This window comes from Ixodes scapularis, unplaced genomic scaffold, assembly GCF_016920785.2.
Source record: "Ixodes scapularis isolate PalLabHiFi unplaced genomic scaffold, ASM1692078v2 ptg000460l_1___fragment_1__unscaffolded, whole genome shotgun sequence".
In the NCBI taxonomy this organism is placed as follows: Eukaryota; Metazoa; Arthropoda; class Arachnida; order Ixodida; family Ixodidae; genus Ixodes; species Ixodes scapularis.
In genome coordinates, this window is record NW_024609981.1 from 1,350,783 (window position 1) to 1,369,713 (window position 18,931).

At 42.8% G+C, this 18,931-nt stretch overlaps 1 protein-coding gene across 1 annotated transcript in view; it reads left to right on the forward strand.

Moving 5' to 3' along the window:
• The window catches only part of LOC115315959 (A disintegrin and metalloproteinase with thrombospondin motifs 7-like), a 94,251-nt gene extending 75,870 nt beyond the window's left edge, over positions 1–18,381 (forward strand). Inside the window, 4 exon segments of the mRNA XM_040213691.1 lie at positions 1,262–1,426; positions 4,825–4,963; positions 9,055–9,165; positions 18,232–18,381. Of these exon segments, the coding sequence (XP_040069625.1) occupies positions 1,262–1,426; positions 4,825–4,963; positions 9,055–9,165; positions 18,232–18,381 (565 nt within the window).
• The last annotated feature ends 550 nt before the right edge of the window (positions 18,382–18,931 follow it).

The following is an 18,931-nucleotide window of genomic DNA, read 5'->3' on the forward strand; positions in this document are numbered from 1 at the left end:
ATACATGGCTGTGATCAAAGGTAGAAAGCTCACGCTAGTGGTGGGGCCACCGAAGGACCTCTGTGGCGTTTTCATTAGCTAATGACTACAAGACTATTTCTGTTGTTTACTGACATGAACTGCCGCTTGCGTCCCAAGCGACTTTCGCTCGCGCCGTCTTTTGTGAACCCGTTGATTTTGCTCACGTCACCAATGCCAGAAATCATAAGTTCTAAACGGACAACAAAGTTAGAGGAGATCTAACCAGAACCTTTGGCTGCATGATTTGACATATCGAAGGTTTACAAGAATGTTCGAAATTTGTTTTTACAAATCTCACGCTTCTTCGTTCTTTGGCGTTCAGATGAAGAATTGGTGGTTTAACGCTTCACCGGGATTTCAAGCAGAGGTGTTTAGGCGGGCTTTAATCATTCTTTGTATAAACCGGAAGTTCCCCGGGACGTCAAAGTCTGGAGCATCGCCTGGTGGTGTCTGCCGTGAAAAGGGTTCATACGCCAAGACTCGACGCTGACGTTACGCCGCTGCGGTGGCACTGATATTGGCAGAGCGCATGCGCAGGCGATCCACTTCACGGCAATCTGGTGTGTGCGCACGCGCAGTTCCTACACATCTCTGGGATCTGCAACTTTGCCCACATCTGGCGGGGTTGTTTATAACAATCATCAGCCTATACACGTCTTGTGTTTGTACCCTCTTTGAAGCCTCCGTCTTCGGTTTTAGAAATGTTCAACCATACCCAGCTCGCCCGCCTCATTAAGATATCTTCATGTCAATAGCGACGAGCACTCATCCCATCGTGCGAACTCCTCAGCCCAACACGCGCATATTCGCCGCTTGGGAAAGTGAGCAAATAACGCGCAATACACACGAACACTGGAAATGGAGCAAGCCAAGAGCATTGTGTGATATACAACGACGATATGCACAAAAGGGGTGAGAGAGAGTTTGAAAGAAAACAAGTTGGTTTTAATCGTGCGTAATTGATAGTATTAGATATAAATTTGGGCGGCAGTTTCTGAAAAAAAAAAGTATCGGGTGACAGAGAGTACAATTTTACCATGCACCACGGCGTAACACAGCCGTCTTGATGCTTGATGAGAATAGGGCAATAAATATTTGTTTAGAATATATAAGGGGTATACGTTTTTGTACGATGGAAATGCATTTACTAGCATATTCTTCCCTCCGTGCATCTGCTTGTGAGAGTATGAATTTGTGTGGTTCACACTTCACAGTCCTCAGCGGCATTTGTCATTCACAGACTCGGAATGTCTCACGATGGGGAGATTCCATCCTACAGTGTTCCTGGAGTGACATGGCTTCGATGTTCGGCGACATCGGGATATCTCATGGCACCTTCACTGGGCGGCAAATATGAAGGGTTTTTCTCCCGCTGTTCTCTGCAACACATGAAGGTTTTTGTAGGGTAGGTAACGTTTCTCTTATTTGGATATGTTTTAGATAATCTATTTTTTCTCTACGGCTAAGATTTTATTTTGGTTAAAAATTAAAATAAAATTTACATGCAATATCCTATCACAAACATTAGGGCGGCAGATAAAAAAAAAGTCTAACTGATGTCTACGCATATTGAGGTATTTAGCCCACAAAGCAGAGAGAACAGGACAGAAGAGAGCCGCTTTCTCACCTGTTCTTCTTCTCTCTTCTTTGTGCGCTAAATATCTCAATATGTTAAACTTCCAACTAGCAGAAAGTTCAACATTACTACAATATGTAGACCCATTTGAATTTTTTGTCCCTGTCTAGATATCATAAAATGTAGCCTTCTATCTATACTTCGTTGATCCTCAGGTTAGAGCGCAGTCAAAGGTTAGAATACATGGAACTACAGGCGTATAGGCTTAACCGGCAAGTTGACTGCGAAGTCCCCGAACTCCATTAGTTGAACCAGTAAGAACTTCGCACAAAAAGGGAAAGAACGGGGTGACATTGCACTTCTAGCACTGTTTAATTGCCCCTAGAGATAGTGGCGTCGACTATGCTCTGACCTAATGTCAAACGATGTATAGAGAGATTGGAAACGCAATCATCACTTTGATAGCGTGTTACACGCGGGGAGTATAACATAGAAAGTCAAAAGATAGCACAAAATGAACAGAAGTTGGGGTGTACGAATGATAGTTAAAATCACATAGCACAGCGTTATTGTAAATTTTGACAGTGCAAAAAGATCTGGCATGCCTTGGGTTTTACTAGCATTGTGATGCCTATGACTTATCCGCTCTTCGCACACTCCGAAACAAAAGTATATCTGCCCAGAATTTGAGCCATATTATCATGAAGACATCTAGCGAAAAAAACATGGTTTGCTTGTATTCGTTGATCTATTTTGAAACTAGATCGGACATTTTCATTTCATTTATTATCTCTTTAAGGCCCCGCCAGGGGCATTACATAAGGGGGGGGGCAATACAAAGAACCACACAAGTAGAACTTTTATGCAATAAAAACAACAAAAAAACAAATCATAGAAACAAGATGTGGCTGAGCACTGGCCATAGGTAGGACCATCGCACTGATTACATATTAAATATAGACGATACAGCATTAAGATTGAGGCATGGCTACAACCGAGTGGTCAAGGTCAAACCTCCCCTTTCCCTTTCTCAATCCCCAGGCCTTTCGGGCATTCGTAGTCACTGACTAGGTGAAAACAAAAGGAAGGATCTTTAGTTGGGACAACTGAAGCTCCTTCAGGCAGGAAGGAGCGACGGCTTCGCACTTGATCCAGAAGTGTCCACCAGTGATGTCTTCCTCACGGCTGTGCGACTTGGTGGCGGAGATGGTGCGACAGCAGCTGGTCACGCTGTGTCAGTGGCCCATGGCTTAGTACTCCGACGAGGTGGTTTCGACAACGAAGTTATGAAGCAAAGATAAAAAAAGGAGAGAGCGGAGAAAACTCCTAAAGCCCATGACAGCTAGGGCAGGTTTTTTCAACCAACAAGATGCGAAGCGGAAGAAGAAGTGGGAAAAATTATATTATCAGCTAAAGACTAAGACATGACCACCTTTGGGGTTGCCGAAACTCACCTTAAAGACCTGGAGGTGCCCCCGGTGCGTCTCGGATGGCACTGTGCTTTGTGCAACCTCCGAGAGGGGCAACGGAGATGTGGAGGAGTTGGGGTAATATAAAAAAGCTCTTTAATGTGTTACGGAATGCTCAAGAAGTGTCAAGACCACGCCTGGGTGAAAGGGAACTTATTGGGGTTCCCGGCATCTCTGTGCATTATCTACTTATTGGTGAGAAGTGCTGGTGACGAGGAGAACCAGGCTACAATGACGTGTCTCACCCAGAATGTAAAGGCGATGCAGGTCCGTAGAAATGTAATAGTCATGAGAGACTTCAAAGGGTCACCTGCATGAACTTGACGAGTGGGAACGTGCCAGTCGACAAATATCTATATCCCTAGTAGAAGTTTCAAATGTTTTTCCACCTCGATGGCTACGAGGCAAAGCGCCGGATTCGGATCCCCACGTGGCTGGTTGAATTCCCAGCCGAGGTGCCCGCAATTTGATAGAGGCTCATTGCGGAAAAAGCGCCGTGTAACCGAGACCTCGGTTACACGCAATTTCGGCTTGCAAAAAAAAAAAAAAAAAAAAAAAAAAACGCGTCAGAAAATTTTTGGGTTGTCGAAATTGTTCCTCAGGCCTCTACTTCGGCGCGCCAGATAGGCTTCGTTAGCATGGCACAAAGAATAATAAAAAAAAAAAAGAAACAAGTTTATTTCACATTAATGTATACGTGGCATCACACAGTACCATTTTAACAAGAAATATGTTTTAAAGCTGGTTTTCATTAGAACTGCCTAACGTTACGAAAAAGTCATGAAAAACCGCCACAGAATTAGCATAACAATGTAAATTACTAACATAAGTATTTCAAATCTTACTCATAAGAAATCAATTAAAAAAAAATGTACTCATCTTACTATGCGAACCGAATCGAAGCCCTCTCGGTTTGCAGCCCGATGCTTGTCGTTCATCCTCACTGGCTGGACGACGGGACCGGAAGCTCTTACAACTTCGATCATGATGTAGGAAACCCGAGACTGTTGTAAAAGCTGGGAAACGGTGTCGAAGAAGAAAGACAGGGGAAAAGAACGTCTTGAGACGTTCTTTTCCCCTGTCTTTTTTCTTCGACACTGTTTCCCCGCTTTGAGACGTAATTCCTTTCCCCCGTATTTTGTTGCCCTGTTTTTACCACAGTCTCGGGTTTTCTACATCACGATCAACATCCACCAACTCGCCTGCGCACTCACTGTTTTTACAACTTCTACATACGCGTAACGAGAGGGAGTCGGCAGTCATGTGACTTTACCAAGCGATCACATGGTTGCATCCGACGACGAGTCGTCATAGACGCCTATATAAAGGCAGAGTCATACTCCTATGTTGTATTTTTCTTAGACTCGCAAGTTACTTAAATTTTGTACAGCAGAGTCTCAGGATTTTAATTATGTACAATTTTCACTTGCTCGACCGCACACTGCAATTTATTCTTTTTGTTTTTATAAAAAAAAAAAGGTACGAGCACCCACGAGTAGCCACAGAAAATGTTTAAATGAACCTTCATTTTACGAAAACATTTGGGAGAAAACCTGCGTGTTGCGAGTCTCCCTTGCTCAGAAATACCGGTAAATAGAAACGCAACTGATTTTAAAATATACGCCAGATTTTGTTTTCGACTTTTTCAATAAGATTAAAATAATTTTATTATGAATCGTTAGACTACCCATCAGCATAATTTGATTTGTGTATAGTTATTTTTAGCATTGATGCTAATCAACGTTCAAATATTTTCAGACGTCAGACGGCAGAATGTTACGAAGTGAAGTCGAAGAAAGCCTTCGAAGCACCAGGTAAACTTCCGGGCGTGGGACTGAAGATGACAGATTTATGCAAGAAACTACATCCTCACGCCCCTGGAATAAAATGTTTCTCTGTAAGTTGCAGCAAATCAAATCTTCCAGATTTCGGAGAGACCTAGCAATCTATACATACGTTATTTTATTTCAAATTAAGAGGGAAGATAGGGTCGAATTTCTAGTTTTGAGCAAACATATATATGTTCTAGGCAAGTCTCTATTTAGAAAAAAGAGGAAAGCCACTAATTTGAATACTTCTTTGTTTTCCATTTATAAAGCGAGAAAATGACCGCGGTTGAAAAGAGCCCTTTTCCCGATTGCCCAATGTAGCATGTTTGACTCTCTCTCCTTCATGTCTTTGTTTTTATGATTTTTTTTTCATTTTTGTTTAGATCGTTGTGGACATCGTGAAATCGTTTTCATGGAATTAAATTTAAGGAGTTTTATTTGTTTATAGAAATCGTCGAACTCACCTCCTGCGTTAATTTTGTATGAACATTGATAGGTTGATTTCTGCTAATTGTAGGTAAACACACAGTAAAGCTGGTGAATAACTTTCATTTCAGACCCGTCTCGGGTCTTAAATAAATGAAATCTGCAACCTGCCAAGATATATTTAAAATTATGATCTGCAAGGAATCTCCAAAAGGAGCACTATAATTATATTCAGGTCATTTAGTTCTGCGCATTTTTTCCTGCAATATCGTAACTTAAATGATAGAAATTCACAAAGATACATAGCTAAAATTAATGTTCTAAAAAAAATTTTTTTTCCGTTTTCATAGAAAATATTGTTTTCTAGAAAGAATCATAGCTCATAAATGTCATATTTTATTTGTATGACCTGTATTAAACCATAATATTGGAATAAGCGCGTTCGTATTCAGATGAAAAAAAAAACAGTCAACCTTCTTGAGCTTGGGGGTGTCGATGGTTTCTAAGATATATTGCTTTGTTTCTCGGTCGATTTCTCGCCACGCCATAGTGGCGGAATTGCTTGGAGGAGTGAGGAACGAGACCAAGACGGTGTAACTTCAGTAAAGAACTGTTTCATGTAGAAAAAATCTTAATGAGAAATGAATCATGAATAAAAAAATATTGCACACAGCATTTCCTTTAGCGTGCAGGCATTGTGACAAAGTTCAACCAATACAACAAAACACTGCTACTGAAACACCTAGGTTCTAATTTTATCCCGGCTTCAAACGTACTAGCTGCTGCCGTCGCTCCCAAGCTCGCCGTGGCCTCCACCCCATTTGAAGCATTCGCGTACACAATAATGATCTAAAAAAAATAATCAGAGCACCAAATCGTCCATTCGTCTTACACTCGCGCCACATTGCACGCCACGACAACCTTCGGCACAATACAGATCCGTAGAGGCCATGCCTGTCCAAGGTCCAAGAAGATGCTAGCGCAATAGGATAATACAAGGAGGTTTTAAGACATAGAGAGCGCAGGACGTAAATTTTTAAAGCCTAGTAATAAAAAAAGCTACAATGTATTTTGTTAGTAATGATTCCACGCACTGAAAGTTTGGGAAGAAAGGTACTGAAAAATTACATCTTAAAGCTTCTGTAGCAAAGCCCTATATGCACAAAAGCTCGAACAATTTCTTAGTCAAGACGAAAGACTGTAGTCAATAGTCTTTTTAAAGTATTTCATATTAGGTGTGGGGGAGGACGCTGTAAAGATATTAAGAACTCCTCTAGACTCATTTGTGGAGGTGTGCCTTAGACTACCTCGCGTCCAGCTGTGATTAGGTACCTGCAAATATTTTATGGCAGCGTAAAAGCTGCTTTCAGGTTCACTGTAGCGGTGGTTCCTGCCGCAATTTTGAACCTAAATCCCTTATTTACTTCAAAATAAAACGTAGAACGAAACCGATTTTTAGGCGAGGTAACACATCAATCCAAATATGTTGCATGCACAGTTGATAGTTTACAAAATCCCTCTTTCCTGTGGCAGAATTTATGACGGCCAGACTGACGGGCCTTGCGAGCCCTTTGCCTTTATGGAGAGGTCTATTAAAACGCTATGCTCTGTGCTGCAATAAGTGTGGCCGTTTTTCCCAGTTGAATAATATTCAAATTTGGCCAAACATCTAGATAAGAGTGTTAGAGGAATTTATGACGTGTTTTTCTTTCTTAATTACTGGCCACGTGTTTGTGTCGGTATTACCTCAGTTCCTATTCCCCATGTTAATGGCCCTTATTAACCAGCCTGACAAACTTTTTTGCCGGCGCTGTATTTAATGTTTTAAGGCAGCGATGTCCTGTCCGGTTTCATGTTACGTCATTTTTTTATGCAGATGTAGCTTATGAAAGAAAACGAAAGTCAATTGAACTTCGAATTTCAAACTTTATAAGAACAAATTTCCGCCAAGGACCCCGCACAAGAAGCTTCTAATATAAAGCTACACTACATTCAGTGCCCTGGTACATAAACTCTAAACATTATTAAATAAAACAAGAACACCATCACCTAGACAAAATAGGCGTACGCTCTTTTAGTTAAAAAATGATGGTTATGTGGTCGATGAGAACGTGGTTAAACAATGTCGACAAGTTATGAAAGAGATTGGCGTGCATAATTAGTGCAGAAATGGTTAACGATTCAGAATTTGTGCGGTGGATATTGATTATTGGTCCCCGTTTAGTGAAATCTGAAAGATTCCTATTGAAAAATCTGGATAATTATTATAATGGCGAAAGCCTACATGCATGTAGTAACATATCGTATCATGGGAAATGTCACAACGGGGGGGGGGGGGGGAGTAAGCCTGGTAGATCCATAATAGATTCACCATGCTTGCGTCATCCCATCCAGCATGATCCATCATGGATCCACTATGCTTACGTCACACCACCCGTTATCAGTTGTTCCATAACACAATCTGTCACGATATGCGTGTATGCCACTTTTGCCACCAGAATTACGTTATCACATTTTCCAATGGAAATGAGAAAACAAGCAATACACTCTACATTGAAAAATAGGAAAGCAAAATATACGGTAGTCATTGCAACTGGTAACTTTAATATTATTATGATAAAAAGTTATGTTTTGGTATGAGCGTCAGCGCAGTGTGCGTGCTTTCAACTTGTGCTGTGTTTCTTTTCGACTGTTTTATTTATTTTGATTAGTCATTGACTGGCCTAACTACCCGCCTTGATCTGTAATTCAAACTGTACCCGCATACATTCTGCACAGCAAAAGAAAATATAGTTTTCATAATTGGTTCGGTCGTTCCCGTTCAACGTATTCACTGCAGAATATATGCCCAGTAATTTTCATCGCGGATATATTAAGATGTCGAAAAATGTGTTCTTCTTTTTTGCCGATTTATTTCTTTAGCTGCTCTTTAACAGTGGTATTTTTATTGCCTGTAGAGACAGTGTCTTACTCTGACTGGGCATAGTCAAAGTGTATCTGTCTTTTGCCCTTTATCCGAAACTTTTATGTCCGCAGTAAAAAAACAAACACAGAAACAGGTCATCACCTACGCTGCCCCATCTGCCATATACATTAATAACACAGAACGTGGTCTATCAGCCGATTTTTATGGAGATCTTTGACGTTTGTGAAAGCGGCCGGTTGTAACGGCCAGTCATCGCTGCCGGATGTAATGAAAACCATGCACCGAAAAGCGTTAAGTCCATAGGAAACCATATCAAAGATTTCAGTCCCCGCACGATTTGAACTCGAACCATTAAGATTGTGAGCCAAGTGACTTACCAACTGAGCTATCCAGGTTTTCTTTTCTTAAATGTCAAGCTATTCAGGGTCAGTGGTCGCTAACACGCAAAAGCGAACGCATTGGCGCGGCACGCCTTTCCGGTTACGCTACTTTGATTCACGGCGTGTGTCAGAAATGGCAGCGAACCTTTGGTAGGCGGTGCTGTTCGGGCGCCCTTCTCTTCTTCCACAGTGGCCGTGGTTCATACAAAGTCAGGAACGCCCATAAATGGAAAACTTAACACACATTTTGTGCTTAACCGCCTTTATAAGAATAATCGAGCTTACATGTTTTGCAGCAAGCTTTACGTGTTTCTTAATAAAACAATATGTATTTTTGGAGGTCTAGACCTTACTTCAAACCAAGCAAGACTTATTTATCTTAATTGATTTAAGGTGTCATTAAATGATCAAAATCTTTGTTCAACAGAATTCGACATATAACGAGAAGTGCAAATTCCTGTGTTACACGATTGTCGGCGATCTCATACATTACTTCACTGAACGCCTTGTAGATGGAATGCCTTGTGGCGATAACAAGGTAAGCGAACTGGGCATTTTATGCTGACGATCCTTTATTTTGAAGAGTTATTCCTTATAAAAATTAAATACTCCTTACCTCGTTATGAGTGAAAAAATTTGTTTTCTGCATGATAATTCTACAGGCATATATAATTATATAAAGAAATATTATTGTATTTTATGCTACTACACCTTTGAACGCTTGGTAGGTCTAATTGGGACGGTCGCGCAGCCTAGTCAACAAGTAAAAGCTCAAAAAATGACGTTTGGCGGTCAGGAACATTGATCTTACACAAACTTTAGAGGGCCTCTAGAATCTCGCCCTGTACTCACGAATAGTCTAGCCTTGCATATCATTCTTCTTTTTTCATAAACATGCATATGTTATTTGCGAAATTCGTGTATCTCAAGTGTAGTTCTACAGAACGGAGAAGAATGGGAGATTTACAGGAGAGAGTAAGAAGTCTTCTCTCACTTAAAGCTAAAGGACAACTTTTTTTTTATTCACTATCATTCGTACATTTTGTAAAACAAAATGAATGATCTTTTAGTCGCAATTCCAAGCTTTAGTTTAGGAATATAATTGTTGCTGGTGAAGGGGAAAGAGTTCTTCAGAATTAAAAAACTTGTGAGAGCGCAGAATGACCGAAACTAGGTATGAGAAAAAAAGAAAAACATGTTGCTTCGTTGCACAATTGTGGTTGTCAAGATAACCCTCAGTCGCGATGTTTGAAATGCTTACGCCGATAAATTAAATGCATTACGCTCTAAGATTATCGTAGACCTTGAACTTTTGACTATGTGACTCTGGGTGCAAACTCAGCGGCGGACGTCATGGCATCGTAAAAAGGGAAAGCGGAAAGCGTGTGGTTCCTGATTAAATTTTCCTTTTGCTGTATCATTCCGAGTTTTCGCGGTATTTCTTTTTGAATAAGGGTATAAATAAATACTGGATGCCCCAACAACTATTTATTTTTAATTGTTCGTGTGAGTTCCGGTATGACATGCAAACCGGTCTTGAGATGTGCGACTACAGTTAAATTTCGCTGGAAGTATTCACAAAACAAATTGGTCCTAAGCATTTGTATTACATGCAATAACGTTCCTGTCGACACCCCCGCCCCCGAAAAATCAAAACTGGATTTGTAAATTGAAACGAAAGCGCATGTGCAGGAGAATGATAAGCAAATAAATTAAATAGAAGAAAAGGCCGATCGAACGTACCCCTTGGGAAATCTAACCCGTTACCTCATGATCGTAAGCACGACTCCCAACCATGTAACTTTTTCTTATTGAACTTAGGGAGGGCTACACATTTGCCATGCTGTAAGATGTACCACACTACCGAAAACAAAAATGCCCAGCTCTTTTTTTACTGCAAAAATAAACTGCTCACTCTCTAACTCTCATTGGCCACCCAAATGTAGTTCTAGCTTTTCGAATCAATGGCCAAAGGTGCAGCACGAGCCGTTATCTTATTCAATTGTTGTGTGATTTTCAGAAAATTTAATTGGGAAAACTAGGCCCAGTTTTGCCCATTTTCGGTAGCTGGCGCCAAAAGGCACCATGTATTTGAGAGTTCCGTAGGCCGTCGTTTCCGGATTGAAAATTCCAGAAAATCACATAACGTTTGAAGAAAACAAATTTAGAGATTTTTTTATGCCAGCCTAATACGACTTGAAGGCGAAAGCCCAAGCGCCTATGCATTAAAGACAGACGCATGATTTACTGGCTGACTTGTCCCTCTTAATCTTCTGAGTCATCCTTTTTATTGTGCTGAGTCATGCTTCTGAATCTGCTAAGTCAATTTTCTCGATGTGCTCAGTTATCCTCTTAATACGCTTAGGAATCCGCTGAGTGGTCACGCAAGCGTTTTGGTACATTTCGTGTCGCCGACGTGTTTTCGCTCAAGGACTTTGAAGGTTGACTGAACGATGAGACATACAAGGCCTCCGCCTTAATAATGGGTAATGCTGGAACTTTGGCATCTGGTTTGGACCACCAGCGCTGCCTTTGAGCGGATAATCAGCGTTTGACGACGTGGAGTTTAGGTTTTGCAGCAAAAAAAAACCTATAATTTTATGGGGGGTACACCCGGCATATAGGTGAGGATAGGCTGCGCATGGAGCGCTGCAACGCGATCGACCACAGAAAGTCTTCTTGGCGCGCCCCCGAAAAGCCCCAGCCAACAGCGTCTCCACCATCTAGACGACACAAGTGCTGGAAAACAGAAAAAAAAGGTGTCTCGTTCCCAGGCGCGCGCTTTTTTCCACTAGAAGCGTCTGCTCTGTCATTGAAGAACACTGACTAGAACACCGCACCAGAGATATGCCCGCGTCAACGCGTTTACAAAGCTGTTCTTGCCGCCATTGATGCACGAAACTGGTGTGAGTGACGAAGCGTCTCTAAGCAACACGCGTAGCACACGTGCCAAGTTCTTCATGACATGGCGCACACAGAAGATACATTTAAAAACAAGCTTGTATGCCATAGAGGAGCACGGGAAGCCAGGCCCGCCACTGGCTGCTATTTGCCGTGTTTCGAGGAGTCGTCTGGTGGCGCCGCTTGGGACTAATGTGACGAGACGACTCTTTCTAGCAGCTGGCGGCGCACCCCATGTTGTCCACGCCTACATATATTTACACCCTGACCGTGACCGGGGGGTTGTGATTCATTGGCTGTAAACCGTTGCTCACTAAACTTCTGTAACTTTTTTTTTTTTTTATCAGGCGATTTTTTGGACTGTGCAAATAACGCGGGCGGCTAGCTTTGAATTTTTCTCTTACAGCACGAGGGCTCGTGAAGCCGAGACGCAATCAAGCTCAAGAAGCTCATGCCTTTGTCCGCATTTGTTCAGGGATTGCACAGCTTTCAGCAAGGGACACGCTTTCAAATGAGAACCCAGAAAGGGGACTGTGACAGGGCTCATACGCCTGAAAAAAGTGCTGCAGTCGTCTAGATTCCTTTTGAGTGAAAGGAGAGGAATGTAGTGAACATCACTAAAGAGAAGGAACGGCCACTGATGCTCAGCGTGTTGGTCGTGCCCATGAGACGCCGGAAGTGGAAGAAGAGCGTTTGTCTAGGGACAAGGAAGCAAAGAGGCCTCGTGATGCTCAAAATAAAGGCAGAGTGAGGGAACGAGGGTCGTCTCGACTTAATCAGCGGATTAGTCGCTTCTAAAAGACACCGGAATGCAACCGAATGTTGAGATAATATCCACCAAAGTGCCGTAGAAACGAAGCGCCTGGAACGAATTCGTTAATGACCTATAAAACACGCGTTTGTTTTTCACCCTACGTAATTGAAGTTCCAGAAAAAAATTAAAGAAAAACGAGCAAAGATAACCCCCTCAACTCGCAGCCAGAACAAGCGGCCACGTGATCCGGAGCCGATTATATGCTACCATTGCTGATCATAGCCACGCGCTGGGGTCGGCAAAGCACAGGACACGCGCTGAGTTCCATACATTGTTATGAATCGGCTGCTGTCGTCGTTGCAGCGATTGGACACGGACAACTACCCGAATGCATGTCGAGGCATCGATTGTCACGAGCCCAGATCGAATGCGTCCGCAGTCTTCGCGTCCACTGTGTGAGCAGCATTTGAATATCGTCACCGCAAAGCTCGATGACGCATTCCCGGGGATCATACGGTTGCCATTGTCCCCGCAACTTCGTCATCAAGTTTCGCGAGAGAGCAAAAGGCGGCTTTGGAAGGAGAGACTGAAAGAAATGCTCCGCTTTTATCCTTTGAATTCCGCCGCGATGAGGACGCTTCTTTGTCAGTGGTGTTGCGTTGGAGTATTCTTGGGTCCCACTAGTGCCAGGAAGCTGGTGTAAAGTAAGAAATATTCCTACCCAATCTCGCTGCACAGCCCCTTTAACTGCTGTTACGCGGCACCACAGATACTACACTGTACTCTCGGAAACCTATTTCATAAGAAGTGAAGAGCGCGCGTGCACTGCTTCGATGGATGATCAAGATGCTCAAGAGCACGTTCGTTCATAGCTTTGACATTGATTTGACTGCACAGCCGCAGAATGTTGTCGGCAAATATTGTGCGCTAACTGTGGCTTAGCGTAACTGCAGTTACGTGTGCCCGTATAACAAGGGCATAAGCGTGAAACAGAGTATAACCCAAGCTCGCATGAAGGAACCCTAGTTTTGACATTCATCTTTGTACACGATTTTTGTGCAGTAAATAAAATTGTGATATGATTCCCGTGCAGTGTTCGCTAGACGGCCACAGTTGCTGTGAAGTGGCAAAATAATTTTTTTCGTTAAATTTCATTCGCCTTTGAAATAGTTCGGAGTTAATTGTTCGAATTGAAAACTTCAGCTGGGTGGCGCAAGCCGCCGCCCGATTAAAGGATTTGAGCCGCATGCATCTATCCAATAGCACTAGAAGACGCCCCAGCGAAGTACGCCATCGACAGTGGATCTCTGAGCCGGCCAAAGCAGAAAACGAGCTCAAGCTTGACGAGAGTATGATGCAAACCTGCAGACAAGTGCGTCTTGGTGTCGCCGCGTGTATGTGTCGCACTTGTTAATTAAAGATGCGCTGGCGGCGACGCTAATGCGTCTTACCGTTTGACGCAGGTAGAAAAGTGAGGTGCGTGAGCGTGAGAAAGAGGCAACGTTATTAGAATAGCTCAGTTACGGAACTACTCATAGACGCCGCTTGCACGAGCAGTACATCCCTTACATTCACTGGCGGCCATAGCTGCGTGCGCGACTGCTGAACGCGTTCTCACGGCGAAATTCCACAGTTCTTTTGTAACGTGCATTCCGCACCCTCAAGATTGCCGGTCTTAGCAGCCTATTAATGTGGGCTCGTTCTGAGCATGCGCTCTAGACAGCACCCACAAATATGGCGCCCAGTGAATACTCCTTATACTCTATTTCACCTTGTGATGTACCGCAGGAAAGGCTACAAGCACGAGCTCCTTGCTCTAGGACACGTCTCAGTGGCACAAGCTCTCGTGCATTAAGGGCAGCTGCCAACGCCAACGCTATGAGCTCGCGGTTCTAGCCTTCGCTGCGGTACAACATAAAGTGAAACGAAGTACTGGCGACATGAGCGATCGAAAGCGTTACTGTGGTCGGCCCACTACAATGGGCCGAATGATGACTATGACGTCAGCAAAGGACGTTTCGTCGAAGGAAATAAGAGGATTGTAAGAACTTCAATTTGGACGGTGTTGGCAGTGTTGCTTTGAGAGCACTATGATTTCAGGCTTCCACCATGCCCATTACAAACACCATCAAACTTGTTGTTCACAAGGTAATGACGTCACGAAAGGTAACCGAATGAGGACGCTGCCGAAACATCTCGCCGCTAATAGCCTCCCGTCATTCGATGCGCCGGACGGCTGCTGTGGTAACTGCACTGTATTTAATGGGATTCGTACGTTTTGAATCGCGGCGTCTAGATGGCGTTCCACCGTATTCTATGTTAGGGTGCCTGCATGTCTGTTTGTCTCAGGATGAAGACATCCATTCTTGGCCTGAATGTGCCAGCGTGTGACGCTCTGGCTCACTCGGTGTGTGACTTGGGCGGTAAAAAGGCGTGTATGCAATGGCCAAAGCTACGCGCACGAGCTGAGGGACACCAATTTGCGCGCAATAAAAATGCATAAAAAAAATTGGGCGGAAAAATGGCTGAAATGTTACCACTCAAGCAAAAGCGCGCGTGTGTATGAAGGCACTCTATTATATGGAACACACAGTTATGAACCGACAATCTACAGAGTGAAACAAGGAGACGGCAGGCTCTTTAAATCGACCGCAAAATTCGGTTTGTTAACCTATCACGCTACGACTTTGTGCAGCGTTGCCCACAGATGGTGCATTTTTTTTTTGTAAAATTTGCAAAGAGCAAACTTACCTGAGAAAAGAGTAAAGAAATAAAAAGGCTTAGCTCCTATGAAAACGCAGCGACGCCACCGGTCTTCAAACAACACGGCGCCGTCTCGTACGGGACACAAGAGATGGCGCAAGCGGTCGCGACGCCAACTGCCGCCAACGAACGAGCAGACGACGCCGAGAGCCTGCGTATTTAGCAGACAAGGAACTGCAGTTCCTCGTCTGCCATTCGCACATTTTGTTTGTTTTTACTTCTCAGAGCGAAATTGAACGATGACGTCATGAGTTTCTCGTCCCGGTGTTGGCTGAACGGCGTTCACGTGATCACCGTAACGCCGATCCGCTAGTTTGCGCTGCCCTTCGCGCTAATCGGTCTGCTTCCCCGCTCACCCTCTCCTCTTTCGCCTTCTCCCCTTCCCCCTCTCCCCCGGCCACCACCGTCCACGCCATGCGAAGCGACCTGCCCGCGTCGCGTGTCCTGTCCCTCGTCTCCACAAACGTCCCAAGACCACGTGGTGCGACGTGACGTGGCTATGACTCTGACGACACGAGACCAATGTTGCCTGACGCAACCGAAGTTTCGGTTTCGGTATCAGCTGATGTTTAAATTTAGATTACACAAATAATATTCCACATTTCGCGAATCTGAGGATCACATGTAAGCCTAATTTTTTCGGAATTGAGCGGAGTTGCCCTTTAAGCCTAACATTATTTTACATAATTCTGAATCTACTTGCCCGAGTGTCACCATCCAACATTAATGCGTCATTGTATTCATGTTATATCTGCATATGGGCATCTGGCTCCACTCGGGTGCCCCAAGCAATGCCAAGAGTACAAATTTCCTTAAAGCTGCTTCTAAAATACATTTGACACGGAGGCCTTGATACACCGAATAAGCTGCCATCGCATTTTCTTGACGTAATATAGATCGATATTCCTAAGAATTTCCTATGTAACTAGACATGTGTTACCTGGGGTATACATAGGCGCGGGATTGACATGAACACTGTATATTGCTTACTTAAAAAGAAACTACAAATTTATTTTACTTTTCTTGCCTTATTAGTGGCACTACATAGGGCGCGACACTACCGGCTCTGCTGCGGCTATATCAGGTTTGAGTCATAGGTCGGCCTCCAGTATAGTCTCCTCATACTTCATGCACTTGTTAAACACGTCTCAAGACAATGAAAAGTATAAAAAGCACGCTCTCTTTCTGGCTATCTTGGATTACCGGCTTGTACTTCGACTGTGGTTACACTGGTATGGGCTCACGCCCCACCAGTAGAAGTCCCACTATTGTTAGAAACAGTAAGAATTGTAATTTAAGAAACATTACAAAACATTCAATCACCCTTTTTTATAATATTGACTTTAAACGACAACAATCTAGATACTCAAGAGCTATGATCTAAATTAGACCCTATTTGCCATATCAACTTGCGACATCCAAGAATGAAATGTGCCACCATGGCGACTTCCTGTGCCACACGTCACAAATGAAATGTATGTAAGCAGAAAAAAAACAAGGCCGAAAATTGTGATTGTGCAACCTATCTGATGCAACATATTGTGTAATCACGCTTCAACTAGTAATGTTTATGACGATGGATCGACAACTTCTGATAGTTCAACTTGTTTCTTTAAGCTTAGCCACAAAATATCTTCTAAAACAACAGAATCAGTCGTATTTCATAAAGCCCAAGCAAATGCTGGTGCAAAATCATAAAATTTCCTGACTTCATATATCAAAGTAAAAGACTACCAAAATGAAATGCTTTTGTTCATCAATTAACACGTTGTTAATAAAACAAAATATATATCGCATACTGCTGCACATCAGTACGCATCCCTCTATGCCTTAGGTTGAAATATATGATTCCACCTTCATCGTGACGTGCTAAGGTGGAGAGACAGTCATCCATTGACTAACACTTGGTAGAGCATTTGCACAAAAGTCCATTGACCAAATAGATCAAGCCACAAGGCCAGTGTGCCTGTTGTGATCTAATTTAAACAATTCAGCATAGTATTTGCGATTATGGTGTTTAGAATGTAGAAAAAAGCAAACTAAAAACCACATTGATATACCTTGATAGCCTGCCCTTATCAGTGGCAAAGGTGCTTGGTGCCTTGGACGAGCCACATAAAACGCAAAAATCACAAAACTTCTTTTTTTCTTTTGTTTTTTCCTTTTTGTTTAATGGGAACAGGCCTGGTTACCGTGCCTATAGTGTTCACGGCGCGAGTAGCTTTTAACTCTTTCAATTTCCCCTTCAATCTCCCCATTACCCTCCCCCTGCACAAGGTAGCCAACCGGGACAATTATCGAAGTTAACCTTTAGGTCGTCCTCTTCTTTTCTTGCTTCCTTTCTTGAATACGGGTGCTTAATGAGTCATGTTGATATTTAATAGAAACGAAAATTAATTTTAGGACGTTTTTGCCCCGAATGTTGTAAGCGTGAAAGGCAAAAGACGAGTGGAAATCTGGACGGAAGCTCTCCTCTCAACTGACGTTTTAATAAAAAGAAGAAAACAAAGAAAACACGAGGACAAAATTAATATCTCGAAGGAAGATCGTTGCAAATGTATCTGGATTAAGTTTTTTTTCTCAAATTTGTTCAATATAGTAATCCATTAAACATTATAAATATAATAGAAAAATGGACACAAAACACTAAAATTATGGACAGAAAAAATCAGTTTAGTAAAAATAATATCGGTACTGTAGATTTCTCAATGACAAGGTCACTGATGGCGCCCTGATGACCTGACCTTTCAATATTTCACGTGTTTTCTTACGAAACCGCCTGACATCCCCTATGTTTGTATACAACTGGGCGCATCCACTGTCCGTCAATTGCGCGGCGATATGCCCCGGCGGCGAGTATTTGAGTAAGGCCGTATGTTTTTTTAGCCTCACCTGCAAACGTTAGGCTAAGAGATTTAGCCTAACGCAAAAATACTCCACGCTGAAAAGTGATATGATACTAAAATGAAAAAAAATTAAAACAACAAAATGCTCATATAAAAAAACTGTTCGTGTTGCCAAGTAGTTTTCCGCGACAATTTAGACGGTTTCTAAGCTTAGCACTTACTTATTGTTCACACAGATTCACTTTTGCATTCTTTTAATTTTTAATGAGCATGCAATGTACTGCTTCCAAAAGCGAAGCTTGAGCTGATTTACTAATTCGAATTCTAATTTTTTTTTCAGATATGTTTCAGAGACAAGTGTGGAAAATACAGCACTGACCTGCCTCCGCTACCGACCTTGCCTACAACCGAAACGACCACACCAACAACGACGACCACTACAGACAATGATGATGATGATCACGATGATGATAATGAAGACTCAAATTAGAACTGGCTTTTTAGGAGAAGCTCTCCCGGTGTCTCGTCCTCTGTCGTGTAAACAGCATGAGGTGCTAAAAAAATCTTAAAACGTGGCAATTTTGCGTATTTCATGGTAATAAAGCAAAACTATTTACTAAGAGCATGCTCACTCATGGCCAATTCATCTGGGCCCGTATCACACCGGTGCAGCGCGGTTCGTGTACACGGAAGGCTAGAGGGGAGAGGGGAACTTTCTTCTCTCCCCGCCAGTCTTTCATGTACTAAAGTGGAAAGAGGTTACTGCACTGGACGGGTGTGGTGTGCCCCCAGACGGATAGGTCATTACTCTATAAAGTGGCATAAACCCTTGAAGAGGCAAGAGTAACTGTGGTTACGGTTAGAAATATATAATTTATCAATAAAGTATTGCTTGGTAGGTCTTATCTTGGGAAACATGATTGAGTTGCCCGATGTGCTCAGAAAGATGTGGGGAGTATTTCTAATTCTCATTCTGCACTCCTTTAAATGTGGCGTCCCAAGCCATAGGAGCTGAATATAAAACACAAACAGACCCCGAT